At 36.3% G+C, this 27714-nt stretch overlaps 1 protein-coding gene across 1 annotated transcript in view; it reads right to left on the bottom strand.

The window, feature by feature from the left end:
* Positions 1 to 27714, bottom strand: part of VPS13A (vacuolar protein sorting 13 homolog A) — a 186351-nt gene that overhangs the window by 4614 nt on the left and 154023 nt on the right. Inside the window, exons 60-70 of the mRNA XM_006035364.3 lie at positions 27149 to 27262; positions 22115 to 22260; positions 21930 to 22011; positions 20128 to 20241; positions 19637 to 19712; positions 19360 to 19523; positions 18956 to 19001; positions 18527 to 18650; positions 17214 to 17328; positions 3157 to 3242; positions 2387 to 2510 (exon numbers count right to left, since the gene is read on the bottom strand). Of these exons, the coding sequence (XP_006035426.1) occupies positions 2387 to 2510; positions 3157 to 3242; positions 17214 to 17328; positions 18527 to 18650; positions 18956 to 19001; positions 19360 to 19523; positions 19637 to 19712; positions 20128 to 20241; positions 21930 to 22011; positions 22115 to 22260; positions 27149 to 27262 (1191 nt within the window). The remainder of the gene's footprint in view (positions 1 to 2386; positions 2511 to 3156; positions 3243 to 17213; positions 17329 to 18526; positions 18651 to 18955; positions 19002 to 19359; positions 19524 to 19636; positions 19713 to 20127; positions 20242 to 21929; positions 22012 to 22114; positions 22261 to 27148; positions 27263 to 27714) is intronic.

Below are 27714 nucleotides of genomic sequence, written 5' to 3'. Positions count from 1 at the left end.
GGGAAAGGGGGGTTGGGGAGAGAATGGAGTGGGAGCAGATCAAGGCCCCCACTGTGAGAGGGGGAATGTGGCAGGGGCTGGGGGCGCTGCCCAGCCAAGGCAGTGAATGGGACCTGGGGCCAGGGCAGGATGGAGCAGTGGATGGCTCATCCAGGGGGCACGGCAGGGGATGGGGACAGCTCCCCACATCTGCGCACACCCCCTGGGGGATGCATGCCCCCCCCCGATTTGTGCATGGGTTAGATGAAGGCTGCTCACTGTGGGCTCAGGGCTCTCCACTCTGCTGCCTTTTCCTTGGGAGCACCATGCGGGCTGCGTGTCTCCTGCCCACCTGGCAGCAGTGGGGGTGGTGAGTTATGCCCCCACTGCCAGGCAAGCAGGGGACACGCAGCTGACGCAGAGCCCTCAGGGCAAAGGCAGAAGAGCAGAGAGCCCCAAGTCCTTAGCAAGCAGTCCACATCCACCCTCACCCTGCTCAATTTAAAAGCATCCCCACACTTAAAAATGGTGGTGGTGATGCTTGAACTAAATAAAGCTCATTCGACGAGCTTTAGTTCAAGCGCCCCCACCACCATTTTTTATGCTGATACCCTAGACAAGCTGCCCGTGGCTGTCTCGCTCCCTGCCCCGGCCTCCATTCACTGCCCTAGCTGGGCAGCACCCCCAAGCACCTGCACCACTCCCTCCCTCACTGTGGGGGCGTCGATCTGCCCCCCCCCCACTTCTGCCCTCCCCTGTGCCCCTTCCTTCCCCCAGATTTATCTGCAGGGAGCTGCTCTCCATGCTGCCTGGCTGCATTCCTGTAAACCAGTTATTGGATTGGTATCAGCCGATATGGCTGGTTAATAATTGGCTGTCGGTGTCGGCAAAAAAAATCTTTTTCAGTGCACTCCTAAACATCACCTGTTGGCTTCACTTCCTCCCATTTATTTCAGGGACCCAAGAAGCTTAACTTCCTGGAGCACAGCATCTTATTTAGGTAAAGAAAAACAAACGGAAACATTTATAATGAAACTGTAAGCTGGCAATTAACTAACAGGATATCTAATTAATGTAAGAAGTAGGAACTGCTAAGCAGACAAACTATGATCTTCAAGCCACTTTGACTAGAAACTAGGAAGCAATGAGAAGAACTGAATGATAGTTGGCATGGTCCATCTTCTTTATTTCCTAAATATCTCAAAGTCAACAGTCTCTGCATGCTATAGCCAAAAGATGCCAAAAACCTGAGCATATGGAGTACTTGTGCACCAACAGTAGAACATTCATAAAAGTTATCATTTGTAAAGCAAACAGGATCATAAAAAGCATCCTTCAACAGTAATCCTCAATGTATAGTCTACAAATTTAACTGTTTATAATATCTAAATTTGAGATGTTATTTTAATGTAATAAAAGCCTTAATCAAACAGCTAACCCCCACGCCCAAATTTAACCGCTGCCTTCACATAAGGGCACAACTCTTCATACAAGCACTCATATTCTGTGAACTCTGTTCTAGAATTGACAGTTCTTCTGAGACCATGATACTTTTTGTGGTGCATCCTATTAAGAGGTACTGAGCCCCAATGTCCCTTGAAATCCAACAGACGAAATCTATGGAAAGGTAATCTCTTTTTCCTGCTCCCAAGAGAGGATTCTAGACTCTTTATCAATCAAAGGGATAGGGAATTTAGAAAAGATATTTGAATTTTTCCAAGTGAAGCCCTGATCAGGGGAGACACCTTTGCCATTTGGATCTCGTGTCCTGAGGATTAATGAACACCCTCTCAGTAACGTTTCTAGAGGTGTGTCAGCTTATGGAAGTTGACTGGGAGATGGGATGGATGTTGGGTTAACTAGAGGCCACAACAGGCTGTTCATACTCTTTCCTCTATGTGCTGGAAGTAATTTTGTAAGGTAAGTAAGGTGCTTTTCTATAATTCTTGAAAGGGTATTTTAGCAGACTGGACACAACTTGCTTGTTCTGCACAGTGAGGCCCATCACCCTTGGAATGAAGGCAGCAAATAGAGAAAGAGAGAGCTGTAAGAGATCTATTTAGGGTTTAAATTGTCCGGAGAGATGCTTTATTTAAATAAACCTTGTCCTCCAGGAAATAAGTATATGGATGGAAAAGGAGAAGAAAAGGGACTCAAGCTTACTGACTTTAAAGTCTAAAAAATTAAATACTCAGGTTTCCCAGCTCAGTCAGAGCAGAAGTTGGTTTGGACATGACAAACTGTCATGATAAGTCTTGGCCTGCTATAAATGCATCTCAGACTAGGAGAGAGTCCAGCAGCTAGAAATGAACTAATTGATCATAAAAATATTTAAATAACTTAACGATTTTAATGATAACTAATAATGTTTTCATATTTTGTTCCACTAACCAAGCATCCATCATACCTTGGCTTCGATACGTAATCTTCTTCCATCAACAATGAATGGCTCTTTTGTAAACTCATCATAAGTATACTGCCACTCACACGTCAGCTGTCCAAATGTTCCTTTTGTCACAAACAAAACACCACTAGCAAAAATAAAGTACGACAAATAATTAAAAAAAAATCTATATAGAAAAAAATTAACCTTAGTTTTTCAAGAAATTAGGATCTAAAAGCTGGCTACAGTGAAGCTGTTTATTATTTCAAGTAGTTTCCCTCAAGCTATCTGCAATATAAATAAGGCATAATTTTGCAGAAGACCAAGTTATTCAGTTTCATGTACTTATTTATAACACAAACCGTCTTCTATGATAAACCTGGAACTTTATGCCTCTAAAAAACAAACTCTTCTGTATTATTCTTTTTCCTGCAATATGCTGTATAACTGTTAATTCTTGAGTCCACACACAGCTGCCTTGATTTCAGTCTGATAAAATGCCCATCTCTCTCTCAGCTATAGAAAATATGAAATCAAACACATCTTCCTCCCCTGGATTAGAGAGAATAGAGAAACTATATAAGGCAGTAATTCTGTGCCAGACAGAACAACAAATAAGGTAAGTAACAGGATGCTAAATTCATTTTGTCCATATTGGATGTACACATATTCATATCCACACATATGCCAACACTTACTTAACCATGGAATAAGTACAGTTGCTTATCCTATTAACAATAATTAAAGTTGCAATGGTTTATTAGTACATTTTATTGAAAGATGAAAATCTTTACCTTTTTGTTACCATTAACAAATCTGTGTTATTCACCATTGCATGTGCAATATATCTGAGCTTTGCAAATCTTCCATTTTCAATTTTCTAAGAGAAAGAGAAAAAAAAGTTCTGTTGCTTCCCATATATTAACTGATATATTTTTTAAATTTTGTCTACTCAAAACTTATCTAAATCATGTTCATTTTAACCAAGCACATCATCCAACCTTTTTCATAAGCAGAATAAAACTACTCACAACACAAAAGAAACAAATCAGAATACAGCTAACAGGGTTATGACACCTTATCTATGCCATAAAGACTTGATCTTTAGAAAATTTTACGTGAAGTTAATTGACTGTTGTTAATACAGTAACTCAAATAAATCTGAGTTTTCCTTGACATTAATGATGAATGGCTTGGCAAGAGCTAAAATAAATCAAAATATAATTCTAAACTCAAATTTCTTCATATTTACAGTACATTCCAATCTGGGTAGATCAATACAACTGAAATTCTTATCAAGAAATAGGTTTAAAATAACTAAATCAGGAGGACTCTGTTTCCCATCTTTAATTAGGACCAACCTAATTACCGCATTGCACATTTGAATCATTGTTTCGTTTAAGAATTCTGTAGCTTCTAATTATTAAAACTGTATCTATAGAATGTATTTTAAATTCTAAATATTTAATATTTAGCATATTCTACATAGACAATACTCTAAATATTTAAATCTTATCATTAAAAATGACATCTATAGGATGAGCTGTACGGTCAAACATGGCCTAGTTATTGTAGGTCATGTGATGGACAGTATGTTTCTATCTCATTTATTCAATTTCCAAACTTCTTTATAATAGATTCTGCAAATACTATAGATGTATCTTTTCATTATTCACAAGTTAATTTTAATTAAATTAGTTACTATCAGACTCTTCAATTCCAAGTGTTGAGACCCCCTAATCCTAGTTTTACTTAACAGACATAGGAGTTTCAGCGAGAAATTATATAGAATTCAGAAACAGGTTTCTCTTTCAGCTTCAATTCTTACACAGCTCCTTTACTTGTGATGACTCTCGATAGTTCAAGAGCATTCTAACGTATATCCTAAGACGTTTCCTTTAATTTGGATCCTGTTATGCTGAGAAGAGGACAGAAGCCATTTCTCTTTCATCAATAAACACATTGTAAATACATAAGAAAGTCCTGCATATTTTAGTTAATAGCTTTATTTTCCATAAACTAAAAAAAACTCGTTAACTACAAATAAACAGAGCTTGAAATAAGAGAACTGGTATTTAAGCTTCCAAAAACTTGCATGCCTCATAACTCAGTTCTCTCTTAAATTACCACTAACTATTGGTTATCAATCATTGTACACATTAATACAATAAAAAAGTCATTCTCAAATGATACCAGCAAATTCTATTACAAGCTAACAGAAGTGAACTCTGTGTGACCTAAGGATTTTATTTTTTGCTATATGATAGTTTTTTACAAAAAAAAAAAAGGCAATGTAACAAGACAAAAAAAAAAACACACAAGGGCATTATATCAGTGTATAAGCACTACTACAGTTTAGGTTAAGAAGCTCTTTCTGTTTATAGTTTGACTCTTTCTAAGCAAGTGCTCTAACATCTGCACAATTAGTCAGATTGCCTTGAAATTTGTTCATGAAGGTATAGGGTATGAACAGCGATCCAAATGTAGGATCATTTAAACAAGAGGTGCCCCAAATACAGCCTTCAAATTACAAAGAAGTCAAATGAAACCAAACCATCCTTCCCCATAATATTTTCATAAGTTTCTTTTGCACAGGCTTGAAACTCATATCATTGACTCTTTTGTCCCCACTAAAAACTCAGCTATTCCCATAACAGGATGTAACCTAGCATATGCCGACTGGTATCTTAACTCTTCCTTCGTTAATGTTCAGGGTTTTGAGTTTCACTAAACTCAAAATTCTGGAGAAGGAAACATCCCCAAACAGCCTCAAATCTGCATTAATTTATCCGTGATATGTAAATCAAATGTTAAGAACCTTTGGGTTCCATTAAAGCACTAGTTTTATTACACTGGTTTAGAATTTTAGTGAATAACAACATCACTATCAAATCTCGCTAGAAAAATACAAATAAAAGGGATGTAATGTTTGCTTGTTCCTGTTACAGTTTCCTGTACAAAATACCAGCTATTTTATTCAGCTACTCTCCATTCCCTCAACTAAGGACTGGACACAAAGCAAAAATTAAAATATACCTTAGATTAAGAAAATAAAATAACGATCCCTTTTAGTCAAAAATTCTCTCTCTGGTGGAACCTTGGTCCACAGAAGTGAATGGCAAAACTCCTACAGACCTTTTTGGGGACAGAATTTCATCCTTATGTTTGTAATTCTATTTTTCCCCAAATGAAACTGAATTATTCATGTATAAAGATTTGAACTTTCATATTTTAGTCTACAGTATAGCAGCATTGCTCAAGGAACCACTTTTATAAACTTGTTAGAAAAAACATAGTTCTGTACTAATTTACTGGTGAGAATGCCATATTTAAACACTAAGGACCAATGGTTAATTTACATAAATGCATATATACATATATTTCTCCGTAAATATTTTACAGAGAAATTCTCCGTAAATATTTTACAGAGAAATTCTCTGTAAAGGTTTTATTACCCCATTCATTTTAGCAAATGTTTAAGTGTTCACCAAACTGATGTAAAAGACAGACTAAATTATCTTTGAAACAACCCTCAGAACAAGTAGGCACACAAACCAAATCCATAACCTCCACATGCAGCGCAGTAGACAGTTTGGATAAGCGGAATATACACATTTCCTGGAAAGGTTTGAGAGGTTTTACCATATTTTCCGCATTTGGAGAGCCATTAAACAAATCACACCTATTGCCAACCAGTGCATCTGCGCATGCAGTTTCTGGCAGGACAATATGTACGGTGTCTCAGCTGGATAATTAAAAATATGCATATTCACCCCAACACATCTGTCTCCATTGTTTTGGAGAACATGAAACCCTTCCATTGATTTGGAAGCTGCACACAATGGAAAGATAACACTGAATGTACATTCCCACTTTATGATTCTGCTATAATGCACTGCTTTCCTGGAAATTGCAAATGGCATGCAAGATATTCAAACAAAATGATGTTTAAAGATTTCAAAGGTAAAAGGGTAATTTTTAACTGTGGTAAAATGTAACAACAAGCTTACAAAAGACTGCAAAAAATTAAAACAACAATCATAAATATTATGTCACATTTCTTCAAATGTAGCTGAAAAAGCATGCTAACTGAATGGAATGGCAAGTACTATACCAGACAATTTTCTGTTGGCCACTTTCCATTGTCACTCATCACTAACAGGTTAATGCTCCCAGTTATTGAACCTGAAGGGAGAAGCCATATTGTTGCTGGAGATTCCAAAAATAAAACCTGCCCTTCAATGGACAGATCTAGGAGGGAGGAGCAGCCACCCCTGTTGGTGGTTGCACTTAGAGAGGTACTGAAGCTCACCAGCATGTCAGAAGTTCTTATTGGAGTACCATACATGCCGGGAGCTTTCTGATATCACCAGCTGAGCGCCTCCTAGAGTTTCTGCTTTTGCATGGCTCCGAAGCCCAGGATGCAAGTACCACAGCCATTTGCCCTCCTCCTTCCTGAATTCAATGGCAGAGGAAAAAAGGGGAATCAAGTGGCCATAGTCATGGTGCTCTGGCCCTCACTGAGTATGCTCCAGGAACTGCACTGCACAGCCAAAGGAGGGTGCCATCACACTGCTGCATCCCCTTAGGTGCATCCTCTATCCTTCAGCTCAGGCCAGCAGAAGAGATGTTCAGAAGTTCCATAAATTCTCTACCAATCCATTTTTAGCATGAAGACAACCTGACTTCATATAAATAAATAAATAATCTTAATGTAATTATATGTTCAAGTCTGCCTTTAGAATATTTTCAAATTATTAACTGTATCCCAATCACGGGGAGGATTGAAGGAGGAAAGAAAGTGCTAAAAGAAAAAAACCCATCAGGTAAGAAGCATCTCACTGCTGCAAAGCATGCTCTCCTAATTCATCATAAATGAGAACTAGAGAGCAGTGATTCATAAAAGCAGGAGTGAGGATAAGAATTAGAAGTTCCTGAGCAAAAGCTTGTGCTACAGCTTTGTACACAGGGCGAAAAAACAACTTTGTAACTTAAAGAATTCATTGGGAACCAACCAGTAACCTTCCTACTGAAGGATGCCTTTGCAAAGTGATTTCATTCTTCTGTAAATAGTCCTCTAATGAGGTTCATGCCTTAGATGAGGTGCATTTTCCCCCATGGTGGCATTAGACTGCCTGACTCCTTTACAAACAGATTCCCAGGTGCCTAGCACGACTTCTGGTTTGGAATTTTAATAAATTGCTTTCAGTAATATTGAGTGCTTAGGGCCCTGGCATTTTTGACATCAAGGGAGACTAAGTAAAATTGGTATGTGTACTCCACCAGGAATAATAAATTTATGGCGCAACTATCCAGTATGGTACTAAGGATAAAAACAAAATGACAGCAGAACACTTTCCCAAGACCTGTGATGAGGATTCCCCTTGGAGAATGGGAAGAAGCATCTGGAGCAGTAAGACTTTTCTCTTCCTTCTCCATAACAGCAACAGTGTGGTTCTTATCTCAATAAGGGAAAGCTAACTTGCAACTCTTTATTTTCAGGGAAATGGAAAGTAGTAAGGTGAGGCACCAGTTCGTCTCTTCTGCTGTTCTGATTTTTGACACCTGATAACATTTGGATGGAGAATCTAAAATGCCTGCCTAAACACCCCAACTAGAGCTGTTAGCTCCATTTCAGTGGTACTTGGCTACAGTATTTCATTCAACTATCCTGGACTAAAGCTTTAGTATAACTGAAAAAAATCAGAACTTTGTGTTTATTATTACTATTGGATTACAGTAACATCCAGAACCTCATTGGTCACTGCAAGGCACAGTACAAATTAAGAATCAGAGAACTTCCACTAGAAATAAAGTTCAAATGTCTATGAATGAAACTTTCAGATTGAGTTTTGCCTGGACACCAAAAAGGTATCGATTAATTTAATGGTGAATTGCTGAACAGCATTCCTTGTCCAATGTCTAGGATATTAGCTGTAGGTTACTCAAGTCCGATTGGAGAGAACTAGCCTCCAAGTGCATTGGTGTTTTCTGCAGTTTCCTTGGGTATCTGAAGTGCCTACTGGACCAGCACAGGAGTAGAAAAAGAATGAGAGTTCCTTCTTTCTGTATCCTTTAAGTAAAATGTATTGATAAGCAGCAGAAACGTCTTTGCCCAGGACAGTATTTCTATTTCCAGGTTTTAAACTGTGGTTAACTTCATATATACATTTCTAATGGGAAATAAAAGAAACTTCCCCTGTGACCTGTGCTGAGGTTTTCTGCACCTCCTTCTGAAGTAACTGGTGTTGGCTTCCATTGTAGACAAGGTACTGAACTAAAAGGACAAATGTCCTGAGTCTGCATGTCCATGGTCACCAATATGGCTGTCAATGAGAAATCTATTCTCTCTGTTCTTTAAGGGTCACTTCCATTGGGAGCATACAAAGATATATATTGAATTAGATGTTAACTTTTTGGTTTTTTTGCATTTATTTTCAGGTGTGATTAAGGAATGAAATGTTATTTTGCTCTGGGGCATTGAGGAGAGGTTGCCTGTTTTCAGGAAGAAATGCTGTGGGACAATTTTAAGAACCACCCCCCAAGGAGTTTATTTGATGTATGGTACCCACTATGCTAGCCACTGGAAATAACTGCCTATGGAAGAGCTATGCCAGGAAATGAATAATTTAAGAGATTCTGGATCTTTTTAAATGTTTGCTAAGGTGGTACAATTATAGCCAGGTCATACCACTCAGTCCTCTCCATTATTTTCAGAAGATTTTTGATTTTGAACAATCTGTTGCAATAAATCTTTCCCAGCAGCTTGGACATCATGAATTAGGGGTTTTTTTGATACCAGGACAATTGGCATATTATTTGTGAATGGAGATACCTGTGTAAATGGTGTCCGGGGCCTTGCTGTGACTACACACAGATCCTCCTTATGATGCTAGGTATGGAGAATACAGAAATGTAGTTAGCTATGTTAGTATGAAGTCAGGTAGAAGGCAGGGTAGATTTGCTCTCTGTGTATGTATGCTTGTGTAGAGAACAAGATTCTGTGAGCTCACTTAATCAGATGTTCAGAAAGGATGTACAGAAAGCAGAACATAAGAAGAGAAATGAGAATATAAGATGGAAAGGGAGAGGAGGGGGGAGAAGGAAAAAGAGAAGCAGTGTTGAGAGAAACAAACAAACAAGCAGTAATCCCATAGGAACAAGGGGTGCATCTGCATGTGCCCTCTACTGCAGAACTAATTAGTCAACTCCACAGTAAAGTGTCAGAGTCTACACGTGTGCCGGTATTAGGGCGCAGTAAATTAACTCCACCAAAACACACATGTTTTGGTGGAGTGACCAGGGAACGTGGAATAATTTTTCAAAGACTCATACACAGATCTTCATCTTATGTTTGCCATACTGAAGATTTTTGGTGGTTTGCAAAAAAAATAGAGGAGCTCAAGGTTTCCTTGAAAATGTCTGTTCCAGATTTTAACTCTGCCTGGGGAACAGTCTCTTCTTGAATATTCATGGTGTTGGAAGTGACCAATAGATTGCTATGCTGACTTTCATAATGACATGCTGAGCTACTGATTTCTTCATTTTTCTGGAAGAGATGGATCCTTACCTGGTATTTGAATGACAAAATCTTTCAATGAATGTTTAGTATTCATGGATGTGACATTACTTCTTTATACCCATTAACTTTTGTTCTTGCAACAAGTCACATGAAGGATTCAAACCGAGTCAAATGTCTGATGCTTTGAAATTTGTATTTAGTATCTCCTTCATTTGTGTAGTCTACAAGACCTTCTGAAAACGTGACCAGGTCTTTCATTAGTGGGGCTACTGCTACACCATCCTTATTTCCCCAAAGTCCTTTGTGATGTTATATAACGTTTTGGTGTTGCATGTGCAGAACCTTTCCCTAGGTATATACACTGAAGGAAAATGGCATGACATTTGGAAGTCCTGCACTTAAAGAGGAGTATAGGTAACAAACACTTTAGTTATGGGAACAGCCTCCAAATGTCCCAGGGGAACTAAAAGAACACAGGCCTGTTGTCCCAAGTTGGCTAGCAGATAATATTCATGGATTTACTGTGTAAAACAAGAGTTATTTCAAACATATAAAGAGATTTCTGACTTACCCCCTGTAGTTTCACGATAGTGTTTCTGTTGTAGTAATAAGTGTATCTGAAATGTTCCTTGTGTTTTAACATGGAGCCAGCATGAGGACATTCTGAGCTCCTTTCCATGACAGGGCAAACTTTCATGAGCCCGCCTGCCACTATGCAGAAGCCTGAGACAGGACTTCACAGAAGTAACAGAATTGTCTTTATGCTTAGATATAGTAGAAGGGATGGAGGAAGGGGAATGAAGTGGATACAGAGCCCTTCTGGGAAACACTCTTTAAGAGTGGGAAGGAAAATGGAAAAAAGGGTTAATCCCTTATTTTACACAGCCTTGTTACGAAGCATAGAGAACAGGATATTTGTTCTTGCCTTTTTGGAACTCAGGGTTTCTGAAAGTTGCATGACTTACTGAAACATGGGATTTCTCCCCTTGAGAATGTTTGTGCCCATGGTCAAACACGCCCTACACACCTAATTTGAAGCCCCAGCTCAAGTGTCACTAGATTAAGATTACATGGCACCCCTGACCTTTCCCTGTCCTTGGAAGGATGTGGGTTGACAGCATCTGACAGCAGGTCAGTGGCTTTTGACAAAAGGGCACTGCTTACCCCATATATACACCCTGAAAACCTTTCCAGCCCTTGGCATTGGCCTGAAGCCTGCAGGACATCTCTGCTGCTTCAAGGCCAAGCAGAGGAACTTGAGAGATACTGTATGGGGGGTGTGTCTGTGGAATCTAAAAGAAGGTTTACAGCCCCAATGAAAAGTTCTCACCTCTGGGAGAGAAGTGCTAGAAGATTAAATTAATTCACCAGGGCCCCAAAACAAATGAAGCAGTAAATAAAATGAGTGAGCCAATCTGAACTGCAAATTGGTTTCACTGCTACTGAAAGAAAAATCTAGTGGCCTAAGTAAAGATCTTCACTTTCAGTTCTCGGATCTTCAGCAACAATAGTGGACTACTTCTAAATTCCTCAAGTGGAGGTACTGTACATTAGTGAAGAATGGAGAGAGAAGACGTGCAGCAGAAAATTAAAACAGGCTATTACAATATATTATACAAATTGATAAAATGCACTAGTTACACTCCAATAATGGTTTATGTAGCTTATTATTTAAAAAATATACATGCTCACAGTGCAAAGAATCAGTCTTTTGAAACCCCTGAAAATTTCTGATGACATTACTTCAAATGAAAGACATATATTAGTCGAGTCCTAGCACTGCCTCTGACCCAAATATATCTGTAGACATAGATCTAGATCTAGGCAGTGTGGGGGTGGCTGCTGCCTCTATCCATCACCCCACGCTGCCTACATCTAGATGTGTGTGTATATAGACACACACAACTAGATCTCTCTCCCCCCCGCCTCCCTGCCCCCCCCATATATATATAGATGCTGCTGACATTTCTTCCGATAACGGCATGGGGATTGCAACTGCCGCTGAATGTCCCCCGCCACTAAAGCACCACATTAAATGCGTCTGTGGGCGGGACTCAGCCTGCAGGATGGTGACTCCCAATTTATACTGATCACAGGTTTACTTCCATGCCTTCAGCAAAAAAGTTATTTGTGATGAGGCAAATCACACTCACACACACATTTGCATGCATGCACAGACTTCTTTCCCCATGTACAATAAAAATGCTTTAAAAAGTGCAGTGATAGTTAGAATAATGACACTAAAAACAGCACAACTGTAAGCAAATGATCTTCTACTCTATGTAATTATGTCCATTTACAACCAGAATATTTTCCCCAATCTTTAATTTAAATAGGAAAAACACTTTACTTTTAGGTCCAAGGACAATTTCAGAGTTGGACCATTATGCTTGTAAGATGGCCTAGCATAATGCAAATTTAACTGAATCATCAGTCACCTGGAACCAGCCATGCAATTTTTACAGAACTACTCTGTATGGTCAAATTGAAAGTGACTACATTTCCATTTATTTAAAGTTATCCCAGTTTTTGTTATGAAACTTAAATTCGCTAGGTTGAAGGTTGACAGATGGCTTACTACAGAGAAGAGAGGAAACTGGAGTGAATACAAATATTGGTGTAATGAAACCAACTATACATATTAAAATGGAAAAGAAAAAGTCAGATATTTGATTTAAAGTTATTGCTTAATAGCACTGACTGTAATATAGCATACTGGTAACCTTTTCAGAAAGATTAATTTAAAACTGTTTTTCAGGATTAAAGAATGCCTACTCGTCTCACTATGTATTCAATTAAATATATCATTGTATCGTTTTAAATGGATGTCTAACATATGCCTATACTTCTTTCTTCACTATCTTAAGGAAGTAATTAAATGCAATATATTCTCCAACCGATTTCACAGGACTTGCCTTAAGAATTCCAGTATCAAAACTAATCAGAGGTGCAAAGCACATTATATCTTTTGCACCATCTAAAATGAGCTCTTACGTCAAATTTCCTTAACCTTTTATCTAGAATCAATGTTCATCCCTTTGCTCACTGCACAAGACTGAATACTGTGTAGCAACTTTTAAATGCAAAATAATTGTCAATGCCATGAAAAAAACCCCACCAGGTTATTTAATTCTTCCTTCTACATTTATGCAACTGATAGGAGTAACTACTATTGTTTAATATGATAAGATTTAAATTGGCACTAATGATGAGGTTCTTTTTGTTTTAAAGCACAGTCATTCTGCCAATATTTAACAAACCAGCTAAGTTATTATATAAAAAATACTAATAAACAAAGCATACTCTAGAAACTCTTTACAATACAACTAAATTTAGTAGCATAAAACAACTAGGAAAAAAGTTCAGGTCAACTTATAAGTATAGAAATGTAAATAAAGCACTTAATTTAAAAAAAAGAAAGCGGTTATACTAACGCATCAAAATTTCCAATAAAATGCTGAGAAAGTTTTATCAATGTTCTTCCATTTCTTCTAACTTGTTCAGAAATACCTTAAAGTTTTTCCATGTTACTATACAGAAAAGTGATGAGACTGATAAGACCAGTGGCATTTTCCCAAGATGTCAGTGCATTCTTACAACATTATATTTATATTCATTTAAGGAATATATATTCCTTAAATGAATATAAATATAAATTTAACTATATAAATATAAATATGAATATAAATATAAATGCACACTGATTCATTTATAGTATATGAAAAACAAAAAATGTCAGGTAAGAATTTAGGACTAAGGTCCCTGCTATGTTACATATGTTACACAATTAACTGGTTACACTCGCAGTAAATTTAGACTGGCCACATATGCAAAGTAATTGTCACACCATAAAAATATCCATCTAGCTACAAAAAGAGCATCAGCTACAAAGTTAGTGCTTGAAAATGTGTAACAACTCTATAGCTGGGTTCTATCAAGTTTTAATTTGAATGTGTAACAGGGCTCTTGGATAATCAACATTTTCTTCACTTTAAGATTCTAAAAAGGCAAAAACTTGAAGTAATATTTAAAAATGAAATACACTGAAGTTGCAATGAATGAAAATAATAAAGAATGATTAATTTTTTTAAAGATTTTTTTAGATCTATCCTTTCTAGGATAATCATGAAGATATAACAAAATGTAGTTCTGGAAATATGAGCTATGATGTTGGAACAGAACAGATGAATCCATTTTTAGATATATTTTTAGACATTTATTGTTATCAAAAGAAAGGAAGACAAAATATATTTGAAATATCAAATAAATAGAATATAAAATATTCAAGAGCATTTTTAATATCAATAAGCACAGTACAACTGAGTAAGATTACACTGAACACATTTATAAGAGGCTAACAAACGGTGATCTAAATTAAATAGAAAATGCTTATGAAAATGAAAAACATTATTTAAATAAACCTTATAGAAATTTAGCTGGAAAAAAACTAGACACACAATAGTAAACTAGAATTTGATGCAATTTACTACCATTTTACTGTAATAAGGTTTAATCTAGAACATACTTCCTGTGCTTAACTTTTGCCACTACGCATCTTCTTTGCCTACAGTTTTGTACAATTTTAAGATAAGGTTTAAAACAGTCAATTTATACTTGTATAGCAATTATAGTAGTAGCAACATTTAGTATTGTAAATAAGTTGTCCAGCTAATGTGACAAAGAATATATGCATTTGTAACAGTAAATATTATTCTAACTCATCATCAAAATCATCATCACTACTACTACTACTACTACTACGAGTGCCAGTCCATTCCCTGTAGGCCTGTCTTTTCTGCAAGCATGATAAAGGAAGAAAAAAAAAAAGCAGAAGTATTAGTTTATGCTCACAGGTTAGTTTAACAAGAAAAAAAAAAGGCAAAAAATGATTCTCAAATGGCTTATGAATTGACAATACAACAGGAGTATTCCAGTACAGTTATGACCCTGACAATGAGAGGGGCAAGATTGTTTAGATGAAATAGGACATTTTTTACAGGAACAACTTGCACATTTGGGAAAGAGAGGAGACAAGTTTTTGAGGTTAAGTTGTCCTTCATCAAGTCTCACAATGATGCTTGAAGCCTTGTCTTCTCTCTTTCTCAACTACCTAATTTGTCGTCTTCATATCTCTGGACTACCAAAGCTAGAACACTATTAACACCTGGCAACAATGTATGAAATCATTGACATTTTTTCAGTTTGTTCCATACAAGCAGACTGCTACATTCAATGCCTTTAGCAGGGCTATGGCTAAACACAAGACAACAACCTTAAGATCACTGCATTTCTCTAATCATTCTGCTGTTGTCAGCTGACGTCCAAAACCATCTTAAGTAGTAAATTAATGTTTAATAAAAGAAACATACTGATTGGACAAAAATCTTGTATATTTTTAAAAGAAGATTTTTGTCTAATCTGTATGGACTTTATTTTACCAATAAAATCAGAAAATATGATGAGAGAAAGAATTATTTCATAAGGAACTATTATTATTTTAGCCACATGAAATACTTTGGACTTTGTAACTTATGTTATACAGGAAGGCTCTCCTGTTCCCAAACAAAACAAAATACTTTTAAGGACTTAATGAATTAAAGGTTGTAGAATTTAAAAAAATTGGGTTCTTGTCTCCTGGGAAAAACAGTGACTAGTATATACAGAAAACATGTTTGAAAAAAAAAAATGAAGAGTCTACCACGAAGCTGAACTCTAAATGTAACATTCCTGTTCCCAGAGGACTAACAATATGAATAACTTCTATCCCTGCTTGAAGTCTTCAAAATTATTTTTAAAAAAATCCATAAAAAACCCCTGAAAGTTACGATTTACAAGTTCATTTTTTTTCAAATTGCTGCTGATGATGCTGGGATGGCAGTGGCAGGTTTTATTACTATGTCATCTTTAGAAAATGGCACTCTACGAATCTAGAGAGCATAAAAAGTAAAACTGCACATTTTGAATCAGTCTATCAATCAGTCATTGGCTGTAGCCTGTCCCCAAAGTTCTTCACAAGTAACTCAAACACTTGGAAATTTAAGACTGAGCATAAACAACAGAAATTTACACAAATTTATGTAAATGGTATTGGACTTATAGCCTTGTCAGAATTCTACTTTACTACTACTATAGGACACAAGAGCAAAGGAAAGTCCCTTGAAAAATCAACTCAGAAGAAAGAGGAAGATTAGTGATGACTTGAGACCTAGTTCAGAAATAGCAGATTTTAACTCTGCCAATTAAGGGTACACTGCCTTTTAGTACGTTTTGTAAGACAACAGCACAGGAAATTCAGCTGAATCATGAGACAGAGAAGGAGAATCATAGCTCATATAGGATTTTCATTATAGGTTATATTAGAACTCTTCAGGACAATGAAAATTAAGGGCATTTATACATGTGCTCCAGGGGTGCGGATGTTTTAATTAGAGTGGCGCTCTAATTAAAGCACACAGAGCATGTCGTGTATCCCCACGTTTCAAAATGGCGGGGGGGAGGGAGGGGCTTGACCTAAAGCGCGTTGGATGAGAAATGACCAGAGTCTAATTTCATGTTTCACACTCCAGTATCTCTTAGAACTTGGTCTAAATGAATCAAAGCTTCCAGCCAGACAAAGGCTTTTTCAATGTGTTGAATTACTTTTCCATCCACCACACTTTAGGAAGTCACTAAATTCTTTGTAATTCATCTCCAGATCTGAGTTACTCTGGCAAACTGTCCAAGTAGCTCAAGTGGAATCTCTTAATATAAAGCTTTAAGTCTCCTATCTACCATTGTTGGTTGGCTCAATTTAATAGTGGTGCAGCCAGTTCTGTCATTTCCCACTGATGGATATGTTTAAATGCAGCTTCACTTCTAAGGAAAGAAAAATTGATGTTTGGAAATTTTTACCTAATTAATGAACTGGCTTACAGTCCAAATGCTGTAATTGATTTTAACATTATGATGAACTTCCAAAAATAATGATTATTAGTAATATTTTAATTATTACAATATGATTTGTAATTTTTTAAAGTTAAATGGTTCAGTTTCCTTTCTACAGTGACTGAAGTCTAGATTTTTTTAAAGCCTAACAGTTAAAAAAATTTAAGTACTTTCACAACTGATGCAGTATGACAAAATCCCAGATACTGCAAAAACATTACTTTGACATTCTGAATTAATAAGCACAGTAGTTACAGTAGAATTTAAACAATTTAAATTAAAATGTATCCAAGTGTGCATAAAAATGTATTAAAGGGAGACTATTTTTGCCTATCAAAACATAAAAATAAAAATGTATATAAATCTTTTCATTCAATTCATTTATAGCAGATCATATTTCTTCACCTGTAACATTTGACTTCCGGTCCCATCCCTTAATCTGTAAGGCCTAATAACTCCATCCTCACCAAAGAAACGAGGCGGACGCAGACTTGTCACATCATCAGAAGAATCTGTAACTCTGAAAAGGCACAAATTCAGAACAGTTTACATGTAGCAGGGATAATGATATACATTTAAAATATCTTTTCCTGTGGTGCTGGCCAGGGACCAGGCTTAATTTGCTTGAAAATCTAGTATGTGCAAACACTGATGTGACACTCCAAAATAAACAAGTTTAAATTTTATAAACCTATTTAATTTAATGAGGATTAAACACCATGACATGTACAGGTACCCTTACTGAATGTTTGCTGGTACACAAGATGACATTTATTTCAAAGGAGAACTTAGTGCAGAACATGATTATATGACTAGGTAAATGTGTACATAATTTCTTAATTTAAAAAACTTCCCCATTTAAAAAAAGAGCCCTAAGCTATATAAATCTTCCTAACTTCTTTGATGTTTTCCTCCATCTATATTTCATAATCACCACAAAGACACTACAAAGGACAGAACACTATCCAGAATGGGCACGAGGTAAAAGAACTAATAGTCTAAATCCTGAACAGCAATAAGAGAATCAACTTATACCTTTAGTCAACATGAGCAATTTAATGACCTCTTAAAATATTTTCTAATTTTTTTAATCTGCTGTAGTGCAAAAGTAACTTCTATTCAGTTACATATAAGACATGATATCACTTTTACAAGTCAATCCATAGCTGTTGCCATAGTAGGCACTTAAGCTGAAGTTCTGTGAAAGAGGGAGAGGTTCTTAACAAAAACTTTTTAGTTTTGGATTTTACTTTTTCTCTTCTGGTATTCTAGATGCTGTAAAAATTAAAATTCTTACCAACTCGAAAGATGTATTTTTTCTGGGCATTAGGGGTAAGATGCAAGGTCATAGCTGTGGAAGTAGTTTTGATTATGAAACTTTAAGTAGAGCTGGTATTTCAAGCCAACTTTAAATATAACTTTAGCTTGAGTTGGCAATGGCTAAGACAGATGAGCAATCTTATTTTAGTAGCGATTCAATACTGTGTTTTTAATCATCAAATGATTACACCAAACTTAGATAATGGATTGTTACCAGTATAAATAACAACGCATTTAATACAAATTATTTTTCTGCAGCATTTGCAAAGACAAACGAAAAGTTGAATGCTCCTGAAAAAGCAGAACAGTTACTATTAAAAAAATTAAGAGCATCTAGCATCAGTGGACTTATACACCTCTTGTTTTATGCCCTACTCTGTTCATTCTATTTTTGATACCTTTTAATGCCCTGAAATGTGCTGCTAGCCATGTCTATGATTCCTCCAGTGGGCCTTGCTACTGCTCCCACTAAACCTTTCCCAACACCTTTGAAAAAGCCAGCTGCTCCTTCTTTCTGGGCTCCTACAAATGATTGAGAGAGAAAGATCTTTAGTAAAGATGTTTATAAAAATATTACTTTATAGATACTGGAAAACCTAAATAATGACCATTAGTTTTTACTACTTTCACTGATTTATAAAGAAGTATGCTTTATTTTGAACCAAATGTTTACATAATTAAGATGGACATTACAAAGGTTACCATAAATCAAAACTCAATTACAAAACACCAAAACGCACTGGATGTTTCAGTTTTACAACATTTCTCAGTGAACATAAGAATTAAAAACCTATTTACAGCTAATACATAGCAAGACCTGCACTTACCTCTTATTGGTTTTGTCACTATTCCTGTTATGCCACTAACAAAGCCCTGTCGGGAGAAATAAGAGAACCCTCAAAAATATGTTCTTTATAAATAATTTTCCTGTGCTTTAAAGATGAACAACTTAAAAATGGGCGCCAAGCTAGAAGGGTTTCTAAGCCTCAAACACAAATCTAATTTCTTCATGGCTCCTATAAATCCCAGTATATTCTCAGTTTAGAACTGCAATCCTAGTGTAGCAGGAACTTTGCAAAGACAAAATTAAAACAGAGAAAAGGAGCTCTCCAAATAGTTATTATTTTAGTGTGTACCTATTCTTTTACTCTTCTTCTCAATATATAGTACATTTCTTTACACAGTTACTTTGAAGTAAATTGCCCGTTTTTTCTGAAGTAATATTTCTTACAGATACTAAGCCTTTCCCTCCACGAGTAATGCCTTCTCTGAGGCCAGTAGGTTGTTTATTCATGGCTTCCCTTCTCTTCTGTTGGTAGTCTTCATCCATGGTTATTGCTGCCACTCCTTTAGCCATAGCACTAGTAATCCTGGATGCAGCACCAGCTAATCCACCTAAGAAAAAATGAAACACTTTGTAAAAATTATAAAATTTGTAAACGCATATAGTGATCTGATTGCACAGTCACCACTGAACACACACGCACAGTAGCTATATGGCAGCTTACCAACAGCTCCGCCTACTAGTGCTTTAAGTCCTAGTGCCATTCCCTCAATAAATTCTTCAGGACCCTGGATGGCTCCCTGAAAAAAAACCCCACATTAACTGACAGGAAACTAGTTATAAAAAAGAAGTTTAGTAATTTCAAAAAAAGATATAAATAATTTTTGTATATAATGTAAAAGTTTAAGAAATTATGAAAAATTTTCAGATTATGAGTCTTAAAACCACACAATATATATTTTAAAATCAATCAATACAAAGAACGTCTTTTGTCAGGTAAGGAAACAAGCTTTTACATATTCTTGCATTTACATATCCTTGCTGTTATTTTCCTGACAATTACATAGATCTGAATGATTTTTTTAGAAGCAGAAGTTGTGAGCTTAAACCAATTTTTTAAATGAAAGCTATTTGAAATATCCAGATTTCAAAATATCCAAGTCATTTATCAACCGTAATGAGTTTCACTAGAAACTAAATGGAGATTTTTTTTACCTGGTATGGTTCGTAGAAGAATGCTTCTACTCCTTCAGACAAACCTCTAATGAAGCCAAATGGATTACCCAAAACATCAAGGCCAAGTATAAGAACATACATTTGTTTAATAGCCTAAAAGAGAATTAAGTAGGAAGAAAACACATCATAAACAGACGTTTTGTAGAACAGTGTTTCTCATTAGTTTTAGACTTAAGCTCCCCTCCCCCCCTTTGTAAAATGCTAGCTCTTAGTTTTCATACATTGTTCTAAATATGGAATAATACAGAGCAATTGTTTTGTTTCAAAACTCCTTAGACTAGGATGGGTCAGGATGTTTTTGATCCTATGGATTCCTATTTGAATTTTCTGGGGTTATTTTGTGAATCATGTATAGGTGTTTGCATACCTAACCATGCTAATGCTGTGCACATCTTTGCTGAGAACAACTTGTGTAGAAACTATGCTAAGACAAATAATACACATTCAAAAAATATTAGATGACTGGTTTATAGTTGGAATGCAGTAATATGCTATGAATTCACAATTATACCCATTATTTCTAGACAGAAACAATGCCAGAAAGGAACAGCTTTTTTTTAAATCAGTAGTTTAACATAAAAATATTACAAGCATCTTATAATTGTTCCCCACACAAACCCCAATATAATTTAAAGATTCTGAATTAAATTTATTTTGTAAACAAAAAACCTGAACAGAAATATAAGATAGTGAAACAACTCTAAATCTGCAGCCCCCTAAAATCATATAATTATGATTAATACACATTAGTACTTGTAGACCCAGGTTATATAAAATAGACATGTCAAATATTTCCATATATATTTCTCTTGCTTTGTCACTACATGACAAAGTTAACGTAGTCTTGTTGATTTGAGAGATATATTAAGACAAGACTTACGAGGCAGGAATTAATTCATAAATGTTACCCATGAATCAACTTGATTTATAACTGGATAGAAAATGTAAGGGAACATTACTTAGTGGATTCAAATCGTCCTCTTCGGAGTTTTGGAGAATAAGAAAAGATGCCAAATTCTTTGCCAGATTATTGAGTTCTTAACTGATAAACTGAAAGGGAATCCTGGAGTCTATTTTAGAAACAGGGATTTAAATTTCAGATTTGTCTCTGAAGACTGGGATAGCAAGGCTATACTAAGTGTGTGAAGTGTTGGTAGCAGATTTCCATCTAGAAGATGTAAAGACTAGCGGTACCCACCTACTAAGGAACAGCTATAATTCAAAAGTTACTGTATTTGAGATAAACTATTAAGACAGGTAATCTGTTTTGTTAACATTAAGCTTTTTTACGTTGTTATCCGCAGTCTATTCTTTACCTACCAGTACACTGAAAACTATGGTACTATTTGCTTTTCACAAAAAGAATGCAGAATTTGGTTCATGAGCAACAATTTAATGTAGTTTATATACTCCGGTTGATCTGTTTGCGTTGGTCACTTATGCTACAAAAATTAAGCCACAGAAAATAGAACTGTAAAATAAAATGGCAAGGGAATTCAATGGCAAGTACAGTATCTAGAATGGCTTTTAAAATCATCTTTTTTAAATTGACACAATTTTAAACTGATACCTTAAAATGCAGCTACTTGCTTTTTTTGGTGGAGTGTCTTTTTTTTTTTTTTTTTTTTTTTTTTTAAAGGACACCAACTTGGTCCCAACCAAATTGTTTAGCATACATTTGAGCATGGGACAAAAAATATATATATATATATTATAAACAGCTCTAGCTGGAGTACAAAACAGTGTATTTAGGGAAAGGAATACATTATTATTACACTAACCTGTTTTGAATAATGTCTTATAACTGCTGATTGTAGCTGTGTGGTTGTACAGAAGTGATAGTTGAGTTCAAAGAAAGCCAACCTAAAATAAGACCATATTACTTGGAACAAAATAATACATTTGTGTGTTTGAAATGTTGATTTAATGTATACACTTAAATTTTAGAGCTACATATCAAACCTACTTAAAGACAACATCTTGTACATCTGTGAGTGTGGCACCAATACTCTTCAGCAGGAGATTCAAAGATTGAACTGGAATTAGTTCAGTTTGTCTTTCTTCTTTGTTGCCATCTTCTCCACCAGTGCTGAGTGAAAAACTTAAATGTAACTGGAAGAATAAAAAAGAGAATGTAGAACAACATTTGATTACTTATTACTTTAATGATGCTTTAACAAGTTTTTGTGTAAAAATGTAAATTATTTTAAAATTGGGATAGACATTTCTTAATCTTGGCTAAAATTCACTCTAATAAGAACAATTTCCATTTGACATTAAACTGCAAGCACCCCACACTTTAATATATTCAGCATTTTTTCCTGGAATTTGGCAAACTACCTTTGTGCTCAACAACAAATATTTTTGACAAAGAAGAGTTTAAGGACACTAAACCTGATTAAAGAAAAACTGACAGATTTCTACTCCATAAGTGAATAAAATATAAAAGATAATTCCCATTGAGGGTAAATATTCTGACAAGCAGCAAATAAAAGGATAGGAATAAATACCATGAAGGACTAATTTCACTTAACAGAAAAGTGTGGGAGTAGATCACTTTATCGACCACAATTAAGAACAGTAAGGTACCAATATAGTCAAATAAAGCACACTTAAGAAAAAAAACTCTGATTCTTTAATTACATCTAATTTATACAAACTGGATGTGTACAGCAAATACAAAACAGAAACAATTACATTTAAAAAGAATAAATTGCTTTTCACAGACCCTGAACATCAAGATAGTGATGCAAGAGAGAAACTGACATTCTGATTCTCTGAAGGAAACATTATACAAGATTCTCACTTGGTTCAGTACTATTTAGTAAAACACTGGAACTTAACCATGTAATCCACCCCTTTCATGCAAAAAATGGAGAAAGGCCAAGTGGGATGAGAGATGTACTAAACAGGATGATAGCCTTATACCTTGGGGAATAAGCATGAATAACAAAATCAACCTTTCTTTTATAAATCTTGGTAGTAAGGTGAAGTCCATTCCTTCTATAAAATCAATGCCTTAAGCAAAATGAGTCTTTACACAAAAAATGAATATATAACAAACTGGTTTATGATAAGCTCCCAACAAATATGTGAATATATTATTGTTCCATGATATCTGAGCATTTATTTACTCATTTATTTATTTTAATTCAGGCAATTTAAAAAAAAACAATTCCAACACAAGTGTACTACATAGAAATTGCGCAAGGTTGACTTTATTAATAATATAAATCAATTCTCCTAACTCAATCACCTGTACTATTAATATAATGATAATATATGTCAATACAACAGTCAGTTACATTCACTAACATTTAAAGAAGCTGGACAAAAATTCTGGCCTACTTGCTGGTGATTTTTTGTGTTATGCACAGGCCAGGAATGGAATCCATACTTCTAAATATGTATCCAATTTTTATCTCTTTTTTAATAGTTTAATTTGAAGCTACAGATACATCTACAGGATGTCCCATATTTTATCATATCACATTTTTAGGGTGGGAGGTGGGGAGAGTGTATTGCGATAGCTTCCCCATTTGAGTGCTACACAAAATTTAAGCATTAAAATCCAAAAAGGTAACAGCTTTTCATTCTGCAAAGTACATTTCCTTTTACTGGGACAAACAACAGACAAAGCAGTGGATTCCAAGGGGTTTTACCACCTACCACAACCGTTATAATTCTTGGTCACTTCTTCCCAAGATATTTGGACCTCTGGGTACAGCCACTCCACATGGAAAAAAAGGAGCCTCTTTTTCCAGCCTCTCTAACATGATCCATCATCATTAGAAAATGTGAGGGATCTTATTTGAAAATATGCATCATCTACGGAGTATTTTATAAAAGTTTTCTGTGTAAAACACCTATGGAAGATACATTATTCTGTTCCCATATTTTTCTGTATTGTTCCAGGTCAATTTCTTTCCTTGGGTCTCTTTCATTTGCTTAGTTTTCCTATTCGTTCCTTTCCCTATTATAATGACATATATTATAGAGATTAAACCTTTTTCTCTTGCGTTCACATGTGTCAGCTGTCCAAAGAAGGTAAGTGATTTAAGTGAGAGCTTTTTTAAAAATAATTTTATTACGGTATTTCTAATGTGAAGATCTGGGGGAAAAGGTACTATTATTCCATTAGGATTATCAAAATTTCTTGATAAGATCTCATATCCCCCCCACCCCAAAGAGTTGGCTTAATTGTATATTACTTTCCCTGACCCATACAAAGTGTCCTTGATGATCTCTAAGAATTAATTCTTTCTTCTTAACACAGGTGGTTAAAATATGGAGGGGTTAGTGAAAAGTAAACTTTTGTAATTCATGTACAAGGGTTTTTTTTCAAACGGTGATTTCAAAAACATCAAGTTCACAGAGACCAGACAATAGAGGGTGACAGAAACACTTTTCTACCTCCAAGGCTGAAAAGGCTATCAAATATACTAAGCTGGAACTGTATACCAAACTGCACTGTTCCTGAACTGTCTCAGGCTAGAGACACTCCAAAGGAATCCATAATACAGAACCGTTGTCTCAGGGCCCTAGCATTCTTATGAAGAGAAAAAAAATATTGTAACTACAAATAATAACAGATTCTATTTTCATGTCATGATCTGGACCATCGCCTACTGATTTTGGATCCTTGTTCTGGGTCTGTAAGGCACTGAGATCCTATTGTCCAAATTCCAAATCGTCTACGTGACCTTGGTGAATTTATTATGAACCCCATTGATATGATCACTTCAACAGTGACAGTGATTGCTTTCTTGATATCTTTTAGAATATGTCTTTGATGAACAAATAAATCATACTAGTAAAAAAAAAAAGTAGGGGTGCACCAATAAAGAAATTTTGGGCCGATACCGATGACTGATTATTAATGAGCCATATCGGCTGAAATGGAAACAATTGCCAATATGCATCCCAGCAGCTTGGAAAGCAGTGTCAGGCTAGGAAGTCTATGGGGGAAAAGGGGTGGGGGGAGAGAAGGGGCGTGTGTGGGGGGGTGCAGATCCCCTTGGATCTGTGCATGAGGTGACGGTGGGCTGCTGCTGTGAACTGGGGCTAGGAGCAGCACCAGGCTTTTCCTTGTGTGAGGGGCTGGGCTGGGGCTGCTTTTGGGGTGGGAGACAGCGACACTGGGGGGGGTGCTATGGGGTGGGCTGTGGCCACCCCAGAATTCGCTGTAGCCCCCCCCTCCTGGTGCTGCCACCACCCGAGTGCAGCCCCGGCCCAGCCCTCCAGCCAGAAAGAGCTCAGTGCCGCTCCTGGCCTCAGCTCGCAGCCTGCCCTCCCCCCATGCATAGATCTGAGGGGAATGTGCCCTTCTGTGCCTCCCCTGGGGTGCACCAGCAGTGGGAGCCACCACCCCCTGCACCTGGACAAGTCATTCGCATCTCTGTCCTATGGCCTGCCACGCCTTGGCTGGGCAGTGTCTGCCCCTGCCCCAGCCCCACTACCTCCTTCACTACGGGGGCCTCGCTCTGCACCCTCCGATGCCCATTCCCTCCCCCCACCCCCTTTCCCCACAGACTTACCAGCTGGATGCTACTCTCCAAGCTGCCGAGCTACACGCATGCATCTAGCATTTATCAGCAACATTATCGGCCACATCAAACAAAAGCCAATTATGTCAATTTTACTTTTAGCAGTGCTAATAGGATATGAAACGATCTATTGGTACACTTCTTAAAAAATAGCATACCATCAGCATGGGAGGGCAGGTCATGACTACTGCTGAATCTTTACCTACCAATGGACTTAGTAGCAAGACTCGAAATTGGTAGTGGTATTTTCCTGTGATAAGTATGAGAAGCTATAGATGGTTGGAAAGCATCTCATTGTTAGTGTAGGTTTCTACAATGTACAAAGTATATATGCCTTCTTTCCAAAAAGCAACTAGGTATTTCTCTCAAAACTCAAGATACTGACAGCATAGGTACAGAAATCAAGGCTTGCAAAACTCACACTGGAAATGCTTATAAAAACTGGAAAAACCCCAAATTGAGGGAGGAGTGTACAGTTGTGGTTGGGAACTATAAAAGATTCCGAATCTATAATAGTTAGAAATTTGCAGCCACCCAAAATGGCAGAATGAACATATGTTCTGAAAGTCTTTAAAAAACCTTTATGGCCTTTACTGCTTGTTGATGTGGGACTTAAGCTCCTTTGGTTTCTGGTACTATTCAGTTCAAGTTCCTAAGAACTAGTTATGTTGAACTTTCTTGAATCTAATTATGAAGATGCAGGCTACTTTATGAAGTGATTTTCTTTCACCTTTAGTTCCACAAACAGGTTCTCTTTGGTAACTTAAATGTCCTTGTTATTACCTTATACCTTCTTCTTAGCACTGGATTCTTAAGCTGGAATATGTTGCAACATCAAAGGCTAAGCCAGGTTTACACTTTCAGTGTCCTTGAGTTCCTGGTATTTTTTTCTTTTCTCCCCCACCCACTAGTTGGGTGAGAGGTCTTCTTCACAAGTGCAACCTCTCTTAGATATATAGATCAACACTACACAAGTGTTAAAAATTCTGTGTGCATGAATCCCTTGTCCAGCAATATAGCAAGTGTCTGCATAAACTCTATGAGACAGGGTTTGGGAAGTAAGTGGAAAAAATGTACCCGAGAAATTTAACCTTGTGAATTCTCAGAAAAATGGGAACAATTGAAGATGTGAGGAAGGATGTTAATATATTTTAAAAAACAAACAAACAAAAAATCCTGTGGGTGTAACGGTTTTTATGACCAACTTCAAGCCACTGACATACTGCAAGGGAGAAGCATGCAGATTTTTATAACCAAACTTTGTGACACAATTAAATCTCCCCTCACCACCAAGGGGTATAACTCCTTGTGCTTATTTATAAGACTGACAAGTTCAATAACTTCAGCACTGCTCTCTGCGTTATACATTTTTTCTGCTTCAAAGGGAAATGTTTTCCTTTTTTAATTAAAATATTTTAATTAGATATCGTACTCATTCTGTGACATTTACATACCTTGATTGGAGAGATATGAAAGTATTCATACAAGCTGATTTGTGATGTATCCATTGATGACACACTCATTAATTCTTCGTGGAGAGATTCTACATCCTTTTTGAAAAGCGTAACCTGGAAAAGTATTTTGAACAATATGTTTTATAATTCAATAGGTTAGTGTGTCAAATTCTGAAATACAACAATTTTCAGGAAGTTGCAAGAGCCAATTGATAGAAATACTGGCATCTGGGAGTCATGGTGAACTGCAAACTCAACATGAGTCAGCAAACATAATACTGTCACCAAATAAAATCTAATTCAGCCTTTGATTATATTAACAGAAACATGGAATGCAAAACACAGGAGGTGACAATACCACTCTACTCAATGCTGGTGAAGACTAGAATGTTCTGTACAGCTTTGGGCACTGCATTTTAAAGGATATTGAACCAGGAGAGATCAAGAGGTGAGCAACAAAGATGTTAAAGGGGTTGGAATTCAAACTATATGAGGAAATGTTGAAAAAACTGAGTATGTTTAGTTTAGAGAAAAATAATTAGTGGCATTCAATTTTTTTTTAAGAC

Source organism: Alligator sinensis, unplaced genomic scaffold (genome assembly GCF_000455745.1).
Source record: "Alligator sinensis unplaced genomic scaffold, ASM45574v1 scaffold728_1, whole genome shotgun sequence".
NCBI classification, from domain to species: domain Eukaryota; kingdom Metazoa; phylum Chordata; order Crocodylia; family Alligatoridae; genus Alligator; species Alligator sinensis.
The sequence above is the reverse complement of the archived record's forward strand: the minus strand, read 5'-3'. Positions and strand labels throughout refer to the sequence as shown.